This window comes from Myxine glutinosa, chromosome 2 (genome assembly GCF_964187855.1).
Source record: "Myxine glutinosa chromosome 2, kmMyxGlut1.1, whole genome shotgun sequence".
Classification (NCBI taxonomy): Eukaryota; Metazoa; Chordata; class Myxini; order Myxiniformes; family Myxinidae; genus Myxine; species Myxine glutinosa.
In genome coordinates this window covers 14,585,109-14,602,380 of record NC_136262.1, presented here as the reverse complement: position 1 = coordinate 14,602,380, position 17,272 = coordinate 14,585,109, and the positions used below count along the sequence as shown (strand labels likewise).

Here is a 17,272-nt window from a genome sequence, read left to right as displayed (position 1 = left end):
GGATTTTCAAGAGAGTCAGAGAGATCATTGATGAAGACCAGAAAAAGGACAGGGCCTAGAACACTGCCTTGTGGAACTCCAGCCTGAACAGGAAGAGGAGATGAGAGAAACCCATTTAGGGCCACACGTTGACTACGACTAGAGAGGAAGTCCGCCAGCCATGCGTGGAGATTTCCATGGATACCAAAAGAGGAGAGTTTGGTGAGCAGAGCGGGGTGCCAGACCGTATCGAAGGCACGTGATATGTCAAGGGAGACTGCTCTAATTTCCTGTTTGGCATTGAGGACCTCCATCCATTGTTGAGAAAGCAGAAGCAGCATGTCCAGAGTAGAGTGTGCAGGTCTGAAACCAAATTGATGATCAGAGATCAAGCCATTGGAGAAGAGGAAAGATTTCATATCTGAAGCAATGATGGATTCCATGACTTTGCTGATAATTGGGAGAAGGCTGATTGGTCTGTAGTTGCTGGGATCTGTTTTTGCACCTTGTTTGTGCAAAGCGGTGATGTTGGCAGATTTCCAAGCAGATGGAAGATGACCTTGAGCAAAAGAGAGGGTGAAGAGAACAGAGAGAGGGAGTGAAAGAGCGGAAGAACAGGATTTTTGGACCCGTGGGCTGATGCCGTCAGGTCCAGTTGCAGAATCCGAGTCGAGGGTTGACAGAAACTTTTCCACCTTGTCAGGAGGAAAGGACACAGAGTCCAGGAGCAGCTGGGTACGACTGGGTACGGTGGGTACAGAGAGGGATGGGTTTGGGACACAAGATTTAGAGGCAAACACAGAGTTGAGGCATTCAGCTTTTTCACGTGCGGAGTCAGCCGTGTGGCCATTTGAGGTGAGGGAGGGGATGGAGGGGGAACAAACACCAGAAACAGATTTGACCAGACGCCACCAGGATTTGGAAGAGGGAGACAGATAAGAGAGTTCGGTCCTGAGAACGGAGAGATATTGTTTCCTGGCTCTCCTGAGGGTGGACACACACTTGTTTCGGGCTTTGTGAAAGGAAATGAGATTTCCTTCCGTTGGATTTGCTTTCCAGGAGACGAAAGCAAGTTGTTTCTGGGCAATAGCCTCACCACAAGATTCCGTGTACCATGGACGGGAGGAAGGGTATGACAACAGAAGACGAGATGGGATAAATCTGTGCATGAGAGAGAGCAGTTTGCTTTGGAAGAATTCCCAGGAAGAATTTATGTCAGAGGCAGTAGAGATGGGAGACCAGTCCAGATGATTGATGGCTGCTTGAGGACCGTGCCAGTTGGCCTTAGTGAAATGCCAGACTCGTCGACGCTGAGGAGGCTCTCTGAGAATGGTCAGAGAGATGTCCACTTTAACAAGCACATGATCAGAAGAGCCAATTGGAGCAGAAGAAGAGCAGCAGACATTTTCAGGGAAGTTAGTCATAACCAAGTCCAGAAGAGAAGATGCTCCGTTGACTGAAATCCGGGTCGGGAAATTGACAGTTTGTGTCAGTCCCAGTGAGTCACAGAAGTCCTTTGCTGAAGAGCCATGGCTGGTGAGAGAGGTACCCACACCCAGCCAACTGGCATGGTGACAGTTGAAATCACCACATATGAGGAAGAGAGAGTTGGGATGGGTAGATAGAAGTTGGTCCATATTCTCAGACAGCGAGATGTAGATGGAGTCATCACTGTTTGGTGGACGGTACAACACACATATGAACAAAAGGTGGGAGCGAAGGGGAAGCCGTAGCCAAAGGTATTCCTGGGGGTGAGGTGGAGAGAGGGCAGTGCAGGGCGAGTGAGGAAGAGAGTTTTTTATAAAGATAGCAACCCCACCTCCAGGACGAGGCTCAGGTCTATCATACCGGAGTAGGGAGTAACCTGGGAGAGATACCAAGGAATCAGAGACATCATGAAGGAGGAAAGTTTCTGTTAAGCAGATCACGTCTGGTTTGTCAGAAGCAACCTGTACGGAGAGATCAGACATGTTTGAGCGAAGGCCCCGGATGTTTGAGGTCCATACTGTTAAGGAAGAGGAAGTGGGAGCATCGGATACAGAACAGGGGGGGGGGAGCGGTAGGGTAAGATGTGGAAGAGGAGGAAGAAGTAGGGAGAGCTGTTGAAGGTGTGTCAGAGATTACAGAATAGCTCGGAGAAAGGGAAGGATGGGGCAGACAAAAGGTTTGATGGTGATTGGGAGAGGCGTAGTGAGGTGTTATTTGACGAGGGGGAAGAGCGAGGCAGAAGGTTGAGGGAGATGAAGGTGAAAGTTGGAAGGGGGAAGAAGCGGGGAGGACGCTTTGAGGGGGAGGGGTGAGAGGGGAGTCTAGGAGGGGAGGGGTGTGGGGGGAGATTTGAAAGGAATGGGTGATTGGGAAGATTTGGAGGGGAGGGGCAAGGGGGAAGCTTTGAAAGAGATGGGTGATGGGGATGGTTTGGAGGGGATGGGCAAGGGGGTAGATTTAGAGGGGAGGGGTGATGGGAAATGGGATTTTGGGGTGATGGGATTTTGAAAAATGTACGATTAATGGGAAACGAACATTTATTGCAAAATGAGTTTCTTGAGACATTCGAGTCAAAAATACGTTTGAGGACGCTGGAGGGAGGATGGAGTGCTGGAGAGTTTAGGGAATGGATGAAAGATGCACTATAAGAGATGGAAATTTTTTTTGGAATGAATGGATTTGGTGAGCAAGTCGAAAGCATCCTTTTATAGAAGAAGAAGAAAAAGGTGTTATAGAAAATGACAGAATACAGGTCTTCAGGGTTCAGATGAGACATTTTTTAACAACGTGATCACAAACAGCGTGGTCGAAGAATGAACGAACGAACAACTAAGAACGAATAAACGAATAAAAACGGAAGGAAATGTTTTTGGGTTTTTTTTTTTTTTTTTTGAGATTTTAAAACAAGGAAGTATGGGATGAAAAGACCGTGAAAACAGGGACCGGAAAAAAATTTCAGCGTGATCGGAGAACCGCTGAGACAAAAACAAAGCCTAAAGCCAAGGTTGGACACAGTAGCCTAGTACTACACTTAGGCCTCAGAATACACGATGAGAAAGACCGCCGATTCTGTACACAGGTACAAAAAACCAACGCCAAGAATACTATTAAAGACACCCCAATAGGTACATACAAGACCAGTTTCGACAAAAACACAATTGTGAAAAGTTACTTAACTTCGAAAGCGAGCGTGCATGGACAGCATTGAAGAGACGAGACCTCCAATCTTGCGCATGCGCAGTTCCTTGCACAAACTTGACCACTCCACCGTGGTATTTGAAATACCAATACTCATGCTTGAGTATTGATACTCAAGCAATACTCATACTTGAGAAATACCAATACACCAAGCCCTGGTGTTGGGCTAGCGGCTTAGGATCCGAGGATCCTGGGTTCGAATCCCGGTCGATCGCTGAATTAACGCCAGGGGGGTTGACTCAGCCTGTCATCCTTCCGAGGTCGGCAAATTGAGTACCAGTTCACTGGTAATTCCCTGTTTGTCGTTAAAGGTGGCAAAAAGGGTTGGCGTCAGGAAGGGCACCCGGCCGTAAAACATTGCTTCAAAAAAGGGGACCAAAAAACAACAACAACCACGGTCCCCGAAAAAGGCCAACCCCCGCGTGGCCTCTAAAGGTGGTTATTATATTATATGCTTGTGTCCACAGCAGTCTGAGCCTGATAAGACGACAACCCACCTGGGTGTTTCCTCCACTCACGTAGAGCACCGTCGGATTCCCCGCACCAGTAATCAGGCGGCCCATCTCGATGTGACCCACACAGTGATTTACCGCAACTATCGGGCGGTTCCACAGCTGGGCGATCGTGCGAGCAACCACAGCAACGGCCGCCAGTGGAGCTCCCATGCCAGGTCCTGCAAGTAGAGGTCACGCACGCTCGTCCCCACGACGGTCACAAACCCTTCGCATTTTGCTCATGTTATATCCTCCTGTCCAATTCAAGTTTTAGTGGTTTCAAAACAAGGTGGTAATGGATTTGCAGAACAACATGAATAATTCAGTGTTGCATCCGAATTTTCTGTGAACCTTTAGTGAAGGCAACGCAGTCAATGTCAGATGGTTGTAGGTTTGCTTCCTGTAGCGCTTCCTTCAGCACCGTGAGGATGTGTTCACGATGGTGGCGGGAGGTGTCACGAGGTAAGAATCCTGCACAACAATCAGAGGAAAGATATACATTTCATTAATCTTTCTCTACATTCAAATTTCATTCATTCATGCATGCAGAAATTTGCCCAAATTATCATCACACAAAGGCCTGCCCTTTTTGAAAACAAAAACACCATGGGATCATTAAAATTGACCACGGAATGAAAAATACCATGGGATCATTAACATTGACCATGGAATGAAAAATACCATGGGATCATTAAAATTGACCACAGACTAAAAAAAAATACCATGCGATCATTAAAATTGACCACCGAATAAAAAAAAAATACCATGCGATTATTAAAATTGACCACCAAATAAAAGAAATACCATGGTATCATTAAAATTGACCACCGAATAAAAAAAAATACCATGGGATCATTAAAATTGACCACCGAATAAAAAATACCATGGGATCATTAAAATTGACCACGGAATGAAAAATACCATGGGATCATTAAAATTGACCACCGAATAAAAAATACCATGGGATCATTAAAATTGACCACGGAATGAAAAATACCATGGGATCATTAAAATTGACCAAAAAAAAAAAAAAATACCATGCGATCATTAAAATTGACCAAAAAAAAAAATACCATGGGATCATTAAAATTGACCACCAAATAAAAAAAAATACCATGGGATCATTAAAATTGACCAGCGAATGAAAATAAAATACCATGCGATCATTAAAATTGAGCACCAAATTAAAAAAATACCATGGAATCATTAAAATTGACCACGGAATGAAAAATACCATGGGATCATTAAAATTGACCACCAAATAAAAAACAAATACCATGGGATAATTAAAATTGACCAACGAATAAAAAAAATACCATGCGATCATTAAAATTGAGCACCAAATTAAAAAAACACCATGAAATCATTAAAATTGACCACCGAATAAAAAATACCATGGAATCATTAAAATTGACCACGGAATGAATACCATGCGATCATTAAAATTGAGCACCAAATAAGAAAAACACCATGGAATCATTAAAATTGACCACCGAATAAAAAATACCATGGAATCATTAAAATTGACCACGGAATGAAAAATACCATGGGATCATTAACATTGACCACGGAATGAAAAATACCATGGGATCATTAAAATTGACCACCGACTAAAAAAAAAATACCATGCGATCATTAAAATTGACCACCGAATAAAATATATATATATATACCATGCGATCATTAAAATTGACCAACGAATAAAAAAAATACCATGCGATCATTAAAATTGAGCACCAAATAAAAAAAATACCATGGAATCATTAAAATTGACCACCAAATAAAAAAATATATCATGGGATCATTAAAAAGTGACCACCGAATGAAAAATACCATGGGATCATTAAAATTGACCACCGAATGAAAAATACCATGGGATCATTAAAAAGTGACCACCAAATGAAAAATACCATGGGATCATTAAACATTGACCATGGAATGAAAAATACCATGGGATCATTAAAAAGTGACCACCAAATGAAAAATACCATGGGATCATTAAAAATTGACCACCGAATGAAAAATACCATGGGATCATTAAAAAGTGACCACCAAATGAAAAATACCATGGGATCATTAACATTGACCACCGAATGAAAAATACCATGGGATCATTAACATTGACCACTGAATGAAAAATACCATGGGATCATTAACATTGACCACCGAATGAAAAATACCATGGGATCATTAAAAAGTGACCACCGAATGAAAAATACCATGGGATCATTAAAAATTGACCACCAAATGAAAAATACCATGGGATCATTAAAAATTGACCACCGAATGAAAAATACCATGGGATCATTAAAAAGTGACCACCAAATGAAAAATACCATGGGATCATTAACATTGACCACCGAATGAAAAATACCATGGGATCATTAACATTGACCACCGAATGAAAAATACCATGGGATCATTAAAAAGTGACCACCGAATGAAAAATACCATGGGATCATTAAAAATTGACCACCGACTAAAAAATACCATGGGATCATTAAAATTGACCACCAAATGAAGAATACCATGGGATCATTCAAAATTGACCACGGAATGAAAAATACCATGGAATCATTCAAATTGACCACCGAATGAAAAATACCATGGGATCATTAAAAAGTGACCACTGAATGAAAAATACCATGGGATCATTAAAAATTGACCACCGAATGAAAAATACCATGGGATCATTAACATTGACCACCGAATGAAAAATACCATGGGATCATTAACATTGACCACCGAATGAAAAATACCATGGGATCATTAACATTGACCACCGAATGAAAAATACCATGGGATCATTAAAATTGACCACCGAATGAAAAATACCATGGGATCATTAAAATGTACCACAGAATGTGAGAAAATGGTTCAAATAGCTCAACATTTGGTACCTTGTCCCGGGGGTGTGATGTATGTGCGCCGCGGATTGGAAAGGACGACGCCATCGCGCACGATCCCGACCCCGAGTTTGTTGGCGCTCCCCTCCATCCCCAGCACCACGGGCATCCTGGTGATCGATCGTACCGTACGAGTGTCACAACTTGATCCCAATTCCTTCACACACAACCGTTTGAATCATTTACGTAAAAGGAAGCATCTCGCCAAGCAAATTGCCGCGGTGCACTGTGGGTATATATAACATGCAAACAACGTGCGGTACTCTTACCCAAAATAATTTCGCTTTAAAACGTGCAACTTAGTGAAGACGCAAAAAAGTATTAGAAAGTTAGTGAATGAATCAGAATATTGTTTTTGGCGGAGAGATACACGTGACCCATCTCCACTAACGTGGTTAAATGGAAAAACGTCAAATTGCATATTGTAAATTCTATTTAAGTTCGTTTGTTAGAATTTCAAATTTGTTGTGTGAAAAAGTAAGTTCGCCCATCTGCTCTTGCGATACGATTTAACTTTGTAATATGCAATTAGTATAACTAAACCAAACACGCAAATCGGAATCACATCCTTGCTAAAGACAATAGTTTATATACATCTTTATTCTTACTGCAAAATAAAATGTCGTGTTTTTGCATTATTACGAAGAAGAATTGAAAACAACGATTAACAAAACAAAAGGATTAAAACTCATTCATGTTCGAACAACAAATTTCAGGTTTTTGCTCCTGCGAGTAATCGTTCGATTCATTAAGTGTTATTGTATTACTATTAATATCTTGTGGAGAAGTCCTCACTAAATTTCTCCCTCAAGCAAATTGGTGAACAAATAACAATACCGCGCAAACCTTCTAACAGTATCAGCCATTGGTCCGTTAAGGATCTTCGAAGTAACCGTCTTTCTGATTCGCTGACGTCCTGGCGTGTTTTTCGCACGTTGTATTCCACAGAGTTCAAGGATTGATCTCAACCTGCGGTCCATTCTCTTCCTTTGCCTTTCTTGGAAGATTCTGCAGTTTCGTCCCTTCCCTGATGCCTCGAAAATCAAAGAAGGTCGAGGAAATCTTCCCAGAGAAATCGGAGCAAAATGTAGACGGTGCGCTGTCCTTGAGTCTTTGTTTTGAGTTTGAATGTGATATGAACATTCCTGGGGAGGCCTTGAGTCGTTGTTGTGGGTTTGAGTGTGACATGAACATTCCTGGGGAGGCCTTGAGTCGTTGTTGTGGGTTTGAGTGTAACATGAACATTCCTGGGATGGCCTTGAGTCTCTGTTCTGGGTTTGAGTGTAACATGAACATTCCTGGGGAGGCCTTGAGTCGTTGTTGTGGGTTTGAGTGTAACATGGACATTCCTGGGATGGCCTTGAGTCTCTGTTCTGGGTTTGAGTGTAACGTGGACATTCCTGGGGTGGCCTTGAGTCTTTGTTGTGGGTTTGAGTGTAACATGAACATTCCTGGGGTGGCCTTGAGTCTTTGTTGTGGGTGTGAGTGTAACATGGACATTCCTGGGATGGCCTTGAGTCTTTGTTGTGGGTGTGAGTGTAACATGGACATTCCTGGGGTGGCCTTGACTCTTTGTGGATTTGAGTGTGACATGAACATTCCTGGGGTGTCCTTGAGTCCCTGTTTTGGGTGTGAGTGTAACATGGACGTTCCTGGGGTGTCCTTGAGTCCCTGTTTTGGGTGTGAGTGTAACATGGACATTCCTGGGGTGGCCTTGAGTCTTTGTTGTGGGTGTGAGTGTAACATGGACATTCCTGGGATGGCCTTGAGTCTTTGTTGTGGGTGCGAGTGTAACATGGACATTCCTGGGATGGCCTTGAGTCTTTGTTGTGGGTGTGAGTGTAACATGGACATTCCTGGGGTGGCCTTGAGTCTTTGTTGTGGGTGTGAGTGTAACATGGACATTCCTGGGGTGGCCTTGAGTCTTTGTTGTGGGTGCGAGTGTAACATGGACATTCCTGGGATGGCCTTGAGTCTTTGTTGTGGGTGTGAGTGTAACATGGACATTCCTGGGGTGGCCTTGAGTCTTTGTTGTGGGTGCGAGTGTAACATGGACATTCCTGGGATGGCCTTGAGTCTTTGTTGTGGGTGTGAGTGTAACATGGACATTCCTGGGATGGCCTTGAGTCTTTGTTGTGGGTGTGAGTGTAACATGGACATTCCTGGGATGGCCTTGAGTCTTTGTAGTGGGTGTGAGTGTAACATGGACATTCCTGGGGTGGCCTTGACTCTTTGTGGATTTGAGTGTGACATGAACATTCCTGGGGTGTCCTTGAGTCCCTGTTTTGGGTGTGAGTGTAACATGGACGTTCCTGGGGTGTCCTTGAGTCCCTGTTCTGGGAGTGAGTGTAACATGGACATTCCTGGAGTGGCCTTTAGTCTTTGAGGGATAAACTTTTGAGGATTTTGTAGAAAACAGCCGGTTTGCGAATGTTGGAGGTAGGCTCATGGGATTAGCAAAGTTGATATGGCTCTGAGGTGACGTGGTGGCAGTTACGCCATGGTGCGAGTGTTTGTGACGTCTTCTTGTTATGTTTCCCACCAGAGCCCAAAACGAAAAAGAGCAAGAAGCAAGCTGAGGAGCCCGCGGTGTACGTGGACCCACCGGATAAAATGAAGAATGCAAAGGGCAAGCCCGCGACCTTTAAGATCACTTCATGGAATGTTGATGGTCTCAGAGCTTGGGTGAAGAAGAATGCATTGGAGGTGAGAATGCATTGGCTCACCGGCTGCACTGGAGGCGGATGCTCGAGTAACACCTGGATATTGTGGATTGTTTTGGTACATTTTCCTTACAAATTATCCTGAAAGTTTTGGTTTCCACGGCGTCAAGCTGAGCAAGGTGTGATGCTGGTGAGCCAGTCCAAAGGGTAGAGCATTACTCCCAACTGCGGATGAAGGCCTTGTATGTGGATAAGAGCTCAGGTGTGCCAAGGAAGGACTTTGTACAATGGAGGATGGCCAGTCGGCATCTGGCTTTGGAGGCCATCTTTGATATGTGGCTTCCCCAAGATAGATGATCGCTGAGCGTGAGACCCAAGAGTTTGAGTGACTGAACCTCTTTGAGACGGTTGTTGAGAAACAGCCTCACAGTGATTTAGTTTTTTGGTTCAAAAGGTCAAAGGTCGATGGCCATGTGACCTCTAATTGGAAATTTGGGATTTCCCAAAATTTGAACAGATTCAATTTGGGATTTTATAGGTCAAAGGTCATGTGCCCTTTGAAAATCATTTTGCAGATCATAACTCAAGTTCGAAGCATCTGATGTTTTTTTTCTCTTTCTCATGTGACCTTCAATTGAGATCAAACGTAACAGTGGCTTGATGTCCAACACAGGTGCAGGTATATCCATCGACGCAATCGCATTAAATTATATATTTTTGAGTTTACAAAATGCTTTCACATGTGAATCCAATGGTCACTCGCGTTCTGGGTGCGATGCAAGACGGCAAATCGGTTTCTTCTTCACCATCTTCCATAGTTTATGAAAGGTTGAAAAGATATAGGTCTTCCCTGTGATGATGTCACTGGCAGTGGGTGTGGCCTCTCAGGTGTTTTACCTTCAGCTAAAAAAAAAATCCAGAAAATTTTTCATGATCGCTCTTTATTTATGTGTCAGCTTTACAAACAATGTAGATTGTATCAGGTCATTTTTAATGTCTGTCCGTATTTGTGTTCACCTGTTTTTGCAGTGGGTCACTGAGGATAGCCCCGACATATTATGCCTTCAAGAGGTCAAGTGCAGTGCCGAGAATGTCCCTGCAGCTGTGCATGATCTTGCGGACTTTCCGCATCAGTTTTGGTCGACAGGAGTGCGAGAGGGGCTCCATGGTGTTGGACTTCTGTGCAAGGAAAAACCACTCAAAGTTACTTACGGCATCGGTACGTTCACCAGGTTACCATCCCAAGTCATCCCCCAAATGCGTTTCCACCCTCATTAACCCTACCTAACCGAACCCTCTTGCTCTCAGGTTATTATGTTTGTTTTTCTCTTTCTCTCTCCATCTCTCTCTCTTTTCCTGTTCATTCATTCCCTTTGAGTGTATAAGTGATACTCTTTGAGAACCGATGTGTTTGCAAAAATTAAAGTAGAAAGTGTATGAAAATGCAAAGCCCGTCCACTGTCCGCTTTGTATTCAGACGTCTTCTTCTTCTTCTTCCATATGCTAAACATGACGAAAACAGCTAAAACTAGAACGGCACTCAGTAGAGAGCATACCTCCGCCTGTTTGGCCATATCACTCAATGGTGAAGAATCACTTTAAAATATCTACTGGCTGGATGCAGATCCGTATCTTCACAAAATTTGAGTCGATTCTTCCTCGTCACACACACAAACTGTCCACCAAGTTTCGTCCAAATCCGTCCATAGCGTTTTGAGATATCCTGCGATATGTTGGTTTTAGCCATATCATTAAATGGTGAAGAATCACTTTAAAAAAATTAAATAATTCTCATATCCGAATCCATATTCAAGCCTGGGGTTGGCTTAGCGGTTAGGGTGCCGGCTTGGGATCCTAGGATCCTGGGTTTGAATCCCGTTCGATCGCTGAATTAACACCAGGGGGGTTGACTTAGCCTGTCATCCTTCCGAGGTCGGCAAATTGAGTACCAGTTCACTGGTAATTTCCTGTGTGTCACAAGAGGCGACTAACAGGGTTGGCGACAGTAAGGGCATCCGGCCATAAAACCTTCTTCTTTTTTTTTCTTTTTTTTTTGTATACAAGATCGAGGCTCGTGAAAGAGCGAACATTAATCACACAGAAAGACAAACAGACACATAAAACAAATAACATCGGGAGCGCTAGACAAGATGGGGAGGGGGAAGGACACAAACACAACATTTGAGAGCAGGGACCGAGAGACATGGAGACATCGAGAGATCTGTGGGAGTGAGAGGGCTTTGGGGGGGAGGCATGTGAAGGGGGGGGGGGGGGTGGGAGAGGTATAAACATATGGACACTGCCAGGATTTCCAGGAAAGAAGTTGGAATTTCAAACAAGGTGGATCTGGGGTGAATTAGTGGGGGTAGAAAAGATCAAGGTTTTGGATGGGGGAAGATAAGAGATGGTGGTGAACAGCTGTTTTAAAGACCTGGAGGGAGGAGAGGGATTGAAGGGAGTGTGGGAGTTTGTTCCAGAGGCGGGAGAAAAGAGGAATGAAAGAGTGAAGGTGAGCAGAGAGCCGAGATTTCGGCAGTTTAACCATCAGAGGGTTGCTGGCAGATCTTGTGCGACCTGTAGGAATATTTGGGGGACAGAGCACAGAGAGAGCTGGGGGAGCAAGGCCGGAGAGGAGTCGGTAGAAGACAGAAAGACCACCTACCTGCCTGCGGTGAGTGAGTGAAAGGCCCTCAGAGATAGCTTCATCGCGGGAGATTCCAATGATTTTGAAAGCTTTGGATTCAACAGCGTGAAGCCGAGCCAGGTGTGAGGCAGGAGCACCAGCCCATAGGGGAGAACAGTATTCCATTGAGCTGCGGATGAAAGCCTTGTATGTGGTGAGGAGCTCAGGTGTGCCGAGGAAGGACTTCGCACGACGGAGGATGCCCAGTCGGCGACTGGCTTTGGAGGCCAGCTTGGAAATGTGGTTTTCCCAAGAAAGATCATGGCAGATGGTGAGACCCAAAAGCTTGAGCGACAGAACTTCTTGGAGAGGATTGTTGAGAAAGTAGATGGGAGGGTTGTCCAGTCGATCTTTTCGGAGAGACATAGTAAGAGAGTGAGATTTGTCAGGATTGAAAGACATGTTCCACTTGTTTGACCAGTCTGTGATTTTGTCCAGGACTTCAGAGAGTGAGGAGGCTGCAGACTGCCGATCTGAGGGAAGAGGAATGGAGCGGCAGAGAGTGGAGTCATCAGCAAAGAGATAGAGAGGATTCTCCAGAGAGTCGGAGAGATCATTGATAAAGACCAGAAAAAGCACAGGGCCCAGCACACTTCCATCACCTCCATTGCTTCAAAAAGGGAGACCACGGTGCCCAAAAAAGGCCAACACCTGCTCTGCAGGGAAAAATGGCCTCTAAAGGTGGTTCATTGTATCCGAATCCATATTCAGATCTTCACTAAAATCGAAGCTGTTCTTCCTTGTCACATACACAACCGGTCCACCAAGTTTCGTCCTAATCCACCCATAACTTTTTGAGATATCCCGCAATGTATAGTTTTTGGCCCTATCTCCCAATGGTGAAGAATCACTTAAAAGATTAAATAATTCTCATATCCGAATCCACATTCCGATCTTCACCAAAATGAAATGTATTTGTCCTTGTCAGACACCCACCCGGTCCACCAAGTTTCGTCCAAATCCGTCCACAACTTTTTGAGATATCCTGCTGTGTATCGTTTTTGGCCCAATCTCTCAATGGTGAAGAATCACTTAAAAAATTATAGTAGCCGGATCGGAATCTGGATCTTCACCAAAATCTAATCATTTAGTCCTTGTCACATACACTACATCCCTGCCAAATTTAGTCAGAATCCGTCCACAACTTTTTGAGATATTTTGTTCACAATCAAACGGACAAACAGATGAAAAATCGGTCAGAGACCGAGGACTTGCCGGAATGTACTTTTTTTTTTTTATCGGCCATTTTGGATGAAAATGTCGGGAAATCTATACATGTATATACGCTAAGCAATGGAAGGTAACCGAGTATGTTTATGCATATCTCTTGTCCTTTCAGAGTTATAGTGGTTTGAAATATATTTTCAATGAAAACTCGACCCCCCTGATTTCACGTTTTGGGTGCCCTTGAGCTTGACCTTGGGCCTAGAGAGTTAAAAATTGGGCACAGTCTATTCCAGGGCAAGGCAAATATGTGTGTAAAGTTTGGCGATTCTACGTGCAACGGTGTAGACGTAGTGCTGCGAACAAACAGACAGACAGACAAACGACCAACATGTCGGAATCTATTCCGGCAAGTAACAAACAGAGATGAAAACATCACCTCCATCCACCTTTGGTGGCGGAGGTAAAAACTACAAAATGAAAATTGATGATTTTATGCAGCCTTGACCTTTTGATCTAAAAAAAACCAATCAGCGACAAGCTTTTGATTGGTGAACCAATTAAGTGTCCAAATATACAAATTCTTCAAATTTAAACTCAATCACATGAGAATTTATGATTTTATGTGATGCTGACCTTTGGCCTTTTGACCAAATCATGAATTTGTCTTCTCCATATTCTCATAATACAGCTTTTCTGAAAATTTGATGACAAAACTCAATCGGTAAATTGAAATTTAAGGTCGATTGGATGAAAAACGATGATTTTATGTGATGCTGACCTTTGGCCTTTTGACAAAATTATGAATTTGTCTCATAAAACTTTGGTCAAAATGTGATGACAAAAGCTCAAATGGTAAAAGGTTATGGCCCGGAAAGACAGGCAGACACAAATATACACATACGCACACATACACACATACAAACACACAAACTCATATACACACATGCATACATATACACACACATACATATGTATATACACAGACACAGACACAGACACAGACACAGACACACACACAGACACGCAGAAGTGATTGCAAATCCCTGTCTCCTGCTGCGTGCGGGATGGGCTAATAAAGGTATCGTACTATGTGGGTAAATAAAATTGTCATGTTTTTCTCAGTTATATTCTTGAACTTCCTGTCTTCCTTTCTTCTGTGTGAGTGCTTCTTCATCAGGATGAAGATTACCGCACCGTGAGGTTTAAAAAGTGGGAGTTTGTGGGGTGAAACGGTTTACAGGTGTATACTTATTGGGGTATTTATAAAGTGTTTAACCAACGGACAAGAAATATAGTTTTGATGATGCAACATTTTTATTAATAAACACCTTTGCGTCTTTATTTTTAAAAAAAAGTTTGTCTTTTAACTTGACGTCCACAGATATGAAAGAGTTTGATGACGAGGGAAGAGCAATCACGGCTGAGTTTGACTCGTTCATCCTCGTCATGGCATACGTTCCTAACTCGGGGCGAGGCCTTGTGCGATTGGACGACCGAGAGCGTTGGGATGAGGCATTGTGTAAACACCTGAAGGTCCTGCAGGAAGACAAGCCTTTGGTCGTGTGTGGAGATCTCAACGTCGCATACGAAGAGGTTTGCAGAGCTTATTCAAAGGAGTGGGGGGGAGATGTGGAGGGGGCGGCCGATGAAATAGATGGTTTAAAGTGGTCCCTTCGGTGAAACAACTTCAACACTGGTTTGATCTTATTAGGACTAGGTAGGCAGGTATTTCGTTCATACTATTAGCCCAGTTTTAGGTTCGTTATTACCTCTCTCACCAAAGGTGGATGGAGGTTATGTTTTCATCCCTGTCTGTTTGTCCGTTTGTTTGCGAACAAGATATGTGAAAAAGTTGTGTACGGATTCGGACGAAATTTGGCAGAGATGTGGCGTATGTGACGAGGACGAAACGATTCGATTTTGGTGAAGATCCGGATCCGGATTCGGCTACGAGAATTTTTAAGTGATTCTTCACTATTGGGAGACTGAGCCAAAAACGATACATGGCAGGATATGTGAAAAAGTTGTGGACGGATTTGGACGAAACTTGGTGGACAGGCTGGGTGTGTGACAAGGACAATTCGATTCGATTTTGGTGAATATGGATTCGGATACGATAATTATTTAATTTTTAAGCGATTCTTCACCATTGAGAGATCGGGCGAAAAGGGATATATAGCAGGATATCTTAAGTTATGGATGGGTTATGACAAAACTTGGCGGATGAGTTGGTTAGGTGACGAGAACAAGCTGATTATATTTTGTTTCAGGTCCGAATCCAGATCCGGCCTATTGGTGGGATAGAAAACGTAAACTGTTCAGGTTGGCGGAGGTATTCACTCTACCGAGCGCCGTTCTAGTTGTGCTAGTGGCTTTGGGCCCGAGCCACTTTGGAGCAAGGCCGCACTGCTGTGTGTCTTTAAAACAAACTCGTCAGACAGGATTGTTGTTTGACTGTCTCCTTCCTGGCTAATACATAACCTCATTGGATTCTCAAGCTGGGCCTGATCTCAATGTGTTAGGGTTTGGGAAGAGACATAACACCTGTAAGCTAGATTGGCAAAGTTGCCTTTACCTGCCTGGAACCTTTCTTGTATTCCTGATGGATTTGCAATTGATTGCGTCACGTTTCATCTCATTCACATCAACTCTAAGCGTACGCTCCTCATCCTTACCTTTATTCTAAGGTATCTTCTTGTTCCCTCACCCTTTCAGATTGACTTGAAAAACCCAAAATCAAATAAGGATCGTACCCCCGGCTTCACCCAGCGAGAGCGCGATGGATTCGGGCGTCTCCTCGACATAGGCTTGGTGGATTCCTTCAGGAAACTTTATCCCGATGTACAGTACGCGTACACCTTCTGGACGTACATGATGAATGCACGCGCCAAGAACGTGGGATGGCGGCTGGACTACTTCCTGCTGTCGAACGACCTCGTGCCGGCGCTCTGCGACAGCAAGATCCGCACGGACGTGCGTGGGAGCGACCACTGTCCCATCAGCCTCCGACTGGCCATGTGATTATCGAGAGGGTACAACATATCATGGAAGAGCTGTTAAAGTTTGAGGAAGCAATGCTTAGCATAAATGTGACGGTAACTGCAGTTTAAATTCTTACCCTAACTTTGTCCATTCTAACCGTGTACTTCTTATTCTTCTTTAAGACGCAGCCTTTGGTTCTCCATGAACTTTATTTCGTTGTTTTTTTTTTTCAAATAAATTTTATTAAATCCATATTGTTGCTTATTTCATGTTTTTTTTTTTTGGGAGCCATTTGTATTTGGGGGACGACAAGGGTTAAATGTCTCGATTATTCTTTGGCCTCGGACGCATCGTTAACATGTAGCATTGACCGGTCATAGCGCATCAGATCAATATCGATGAAAACGTTATAAGATCTTCAGGTTCAAATTGAATGGAAATTTATTCATATATACGGTACCTCCGTTTCTCCACCTGTGTTAAAGTTCAAGCAATCTCGCGGAGATGTGATTCAAACCCAGGCTACACAGCTTAAAGCAGGTGAGTGTGCATACTTCTTGGCCATCCTGTCAGCTGTTATTGGGCCCCCCCTACCCAGAGGGGACTATAGATTTGCTCTCCGTCTGTCTGCCCATACCACTTGTGGTTTTTTTCACATACCCTTTAACATATTCAACATAAATTTGTACTACATGACTTTATGATGATACATTACAGAACAAGTTTTAGTTTGGGGATGTTTCGCCAATTGTTCACGGAGTTATGTCCTTTTTGAACTTAATATTATACATGGGTCAGTTTTCAGCTTCCCTGACTCCATCCACTGCTTTATACCCATTGGCTGGACAGCTGCCCTGACTCCACCCCACTGCTTTATACCCATTGGCTGGACAGCTGCCCTGCCCTGACTCCACCCCACCTCTTTATACCCATTGGCTGGACAGCTGCCCTGACTCCACCCCACCTCTTTATACCCATTGGCTGGACAGCTGCCCTGACTCCACGCCAAATACATCAGCACAGATGAGCAGGCTTTAGGCCTGGGTGTTGTTCCATGGCTCAGTGCGAGTGGAATGATGTGAAGTATAAAACCACGATATACCGTATTATATATGCACATAAGCCGTATGCATGTTTTTGCTTCATGTATGTGCATCAGGCTTTTTAGCTCGCCTGGAACATCGTTCCGAGGAGTTTATGCAATGGCGTGTC

General features: G+C 43.8%; 2 protein-coding genes across 4 annotated transcripts in view; one reads left to right on the top strand and one right to left on the bottom strand.

The window, feature by feature from the left end:
* The window catches only part of OSGEP (O-sialoglycoprotein endopeptidase), a 53,417-nt gene extending 46,421 nt beyond the window's left edge, over positions 1–6,996 (bottom strand). Inside the window, exons 1-4 of one of the 3 annotated variants that reach the window (XM_068108693.2) lie at positions 6,835–6,996; positions 6,560–6,675; positions 4,011–4,130; positions 3,663–3,838 (exon numbers count right to left, since the gene is read on the bottom strand). In XM_068108693.2, coding sequence (XP_067964794.2) covers positions 3,663–3,838; positions 4,011–4,130; positions 6,560–6,675; positions 6,835–6,986 — 564 coding nt within the window. In that variant the 5' untranslated portion in view covers positions 6,987–6,996. The other 2 variants (XM_068108692.2, XM_068108691.2) reach the window with 2 other exon arrangements.
* A 459-nt stretch (positions 6,997–7,455) lies between these two features.
* On the top strand, positions 7,456–16,312 carry APEX1 (apurinic/apyrimidinic endodeoxyribonuclease 1). The gene is made up of 5 exons (XM_068108695.2): positions 7,456–7,659; positions 9,111–9,271; positions 10,258–10,447; positions 14,460–14,671; positions 15,794–16,312. The coding sequence occupies exons 1-5, from the start codon at positions 7,596–7,598 to the stop codon at positions 16,097–16,099; spliced, it is 933 nt and encodes a 310-aa protein (XP_067964796.1). The 5' UTR covers positions 7,456–7,595; the 3' UTR covers positions 16,100–16,312.
* Positions 16,313–17,272: the final 960 nt, after the last annotated feature.

Bases quoted from the DNA above. Each gene is read 5' to 3' on its own strand.
- APEX1 (XM_068108695.2), top strand. From the start codon at position 7,596: ATGCCTCGAAAATCAAAGAAGGTCGAGGAAATCTTCCCAGAGAAATCG. The intron at 7,660-9,110 runs GTGCGCTGTCCT...GTTTCCCACCAG, and splicing joins ATCGGAGCAAAATGTAGACG to AGCCCAAAACGAAAAAGAGC. The intron at 10,448-14,459 runs GTACGTTCACCA...TGACGTCCACAG, and splicing joins CAAAGTTACTTACGGCATCG to ATATGAAAGAGTTTGATGAC.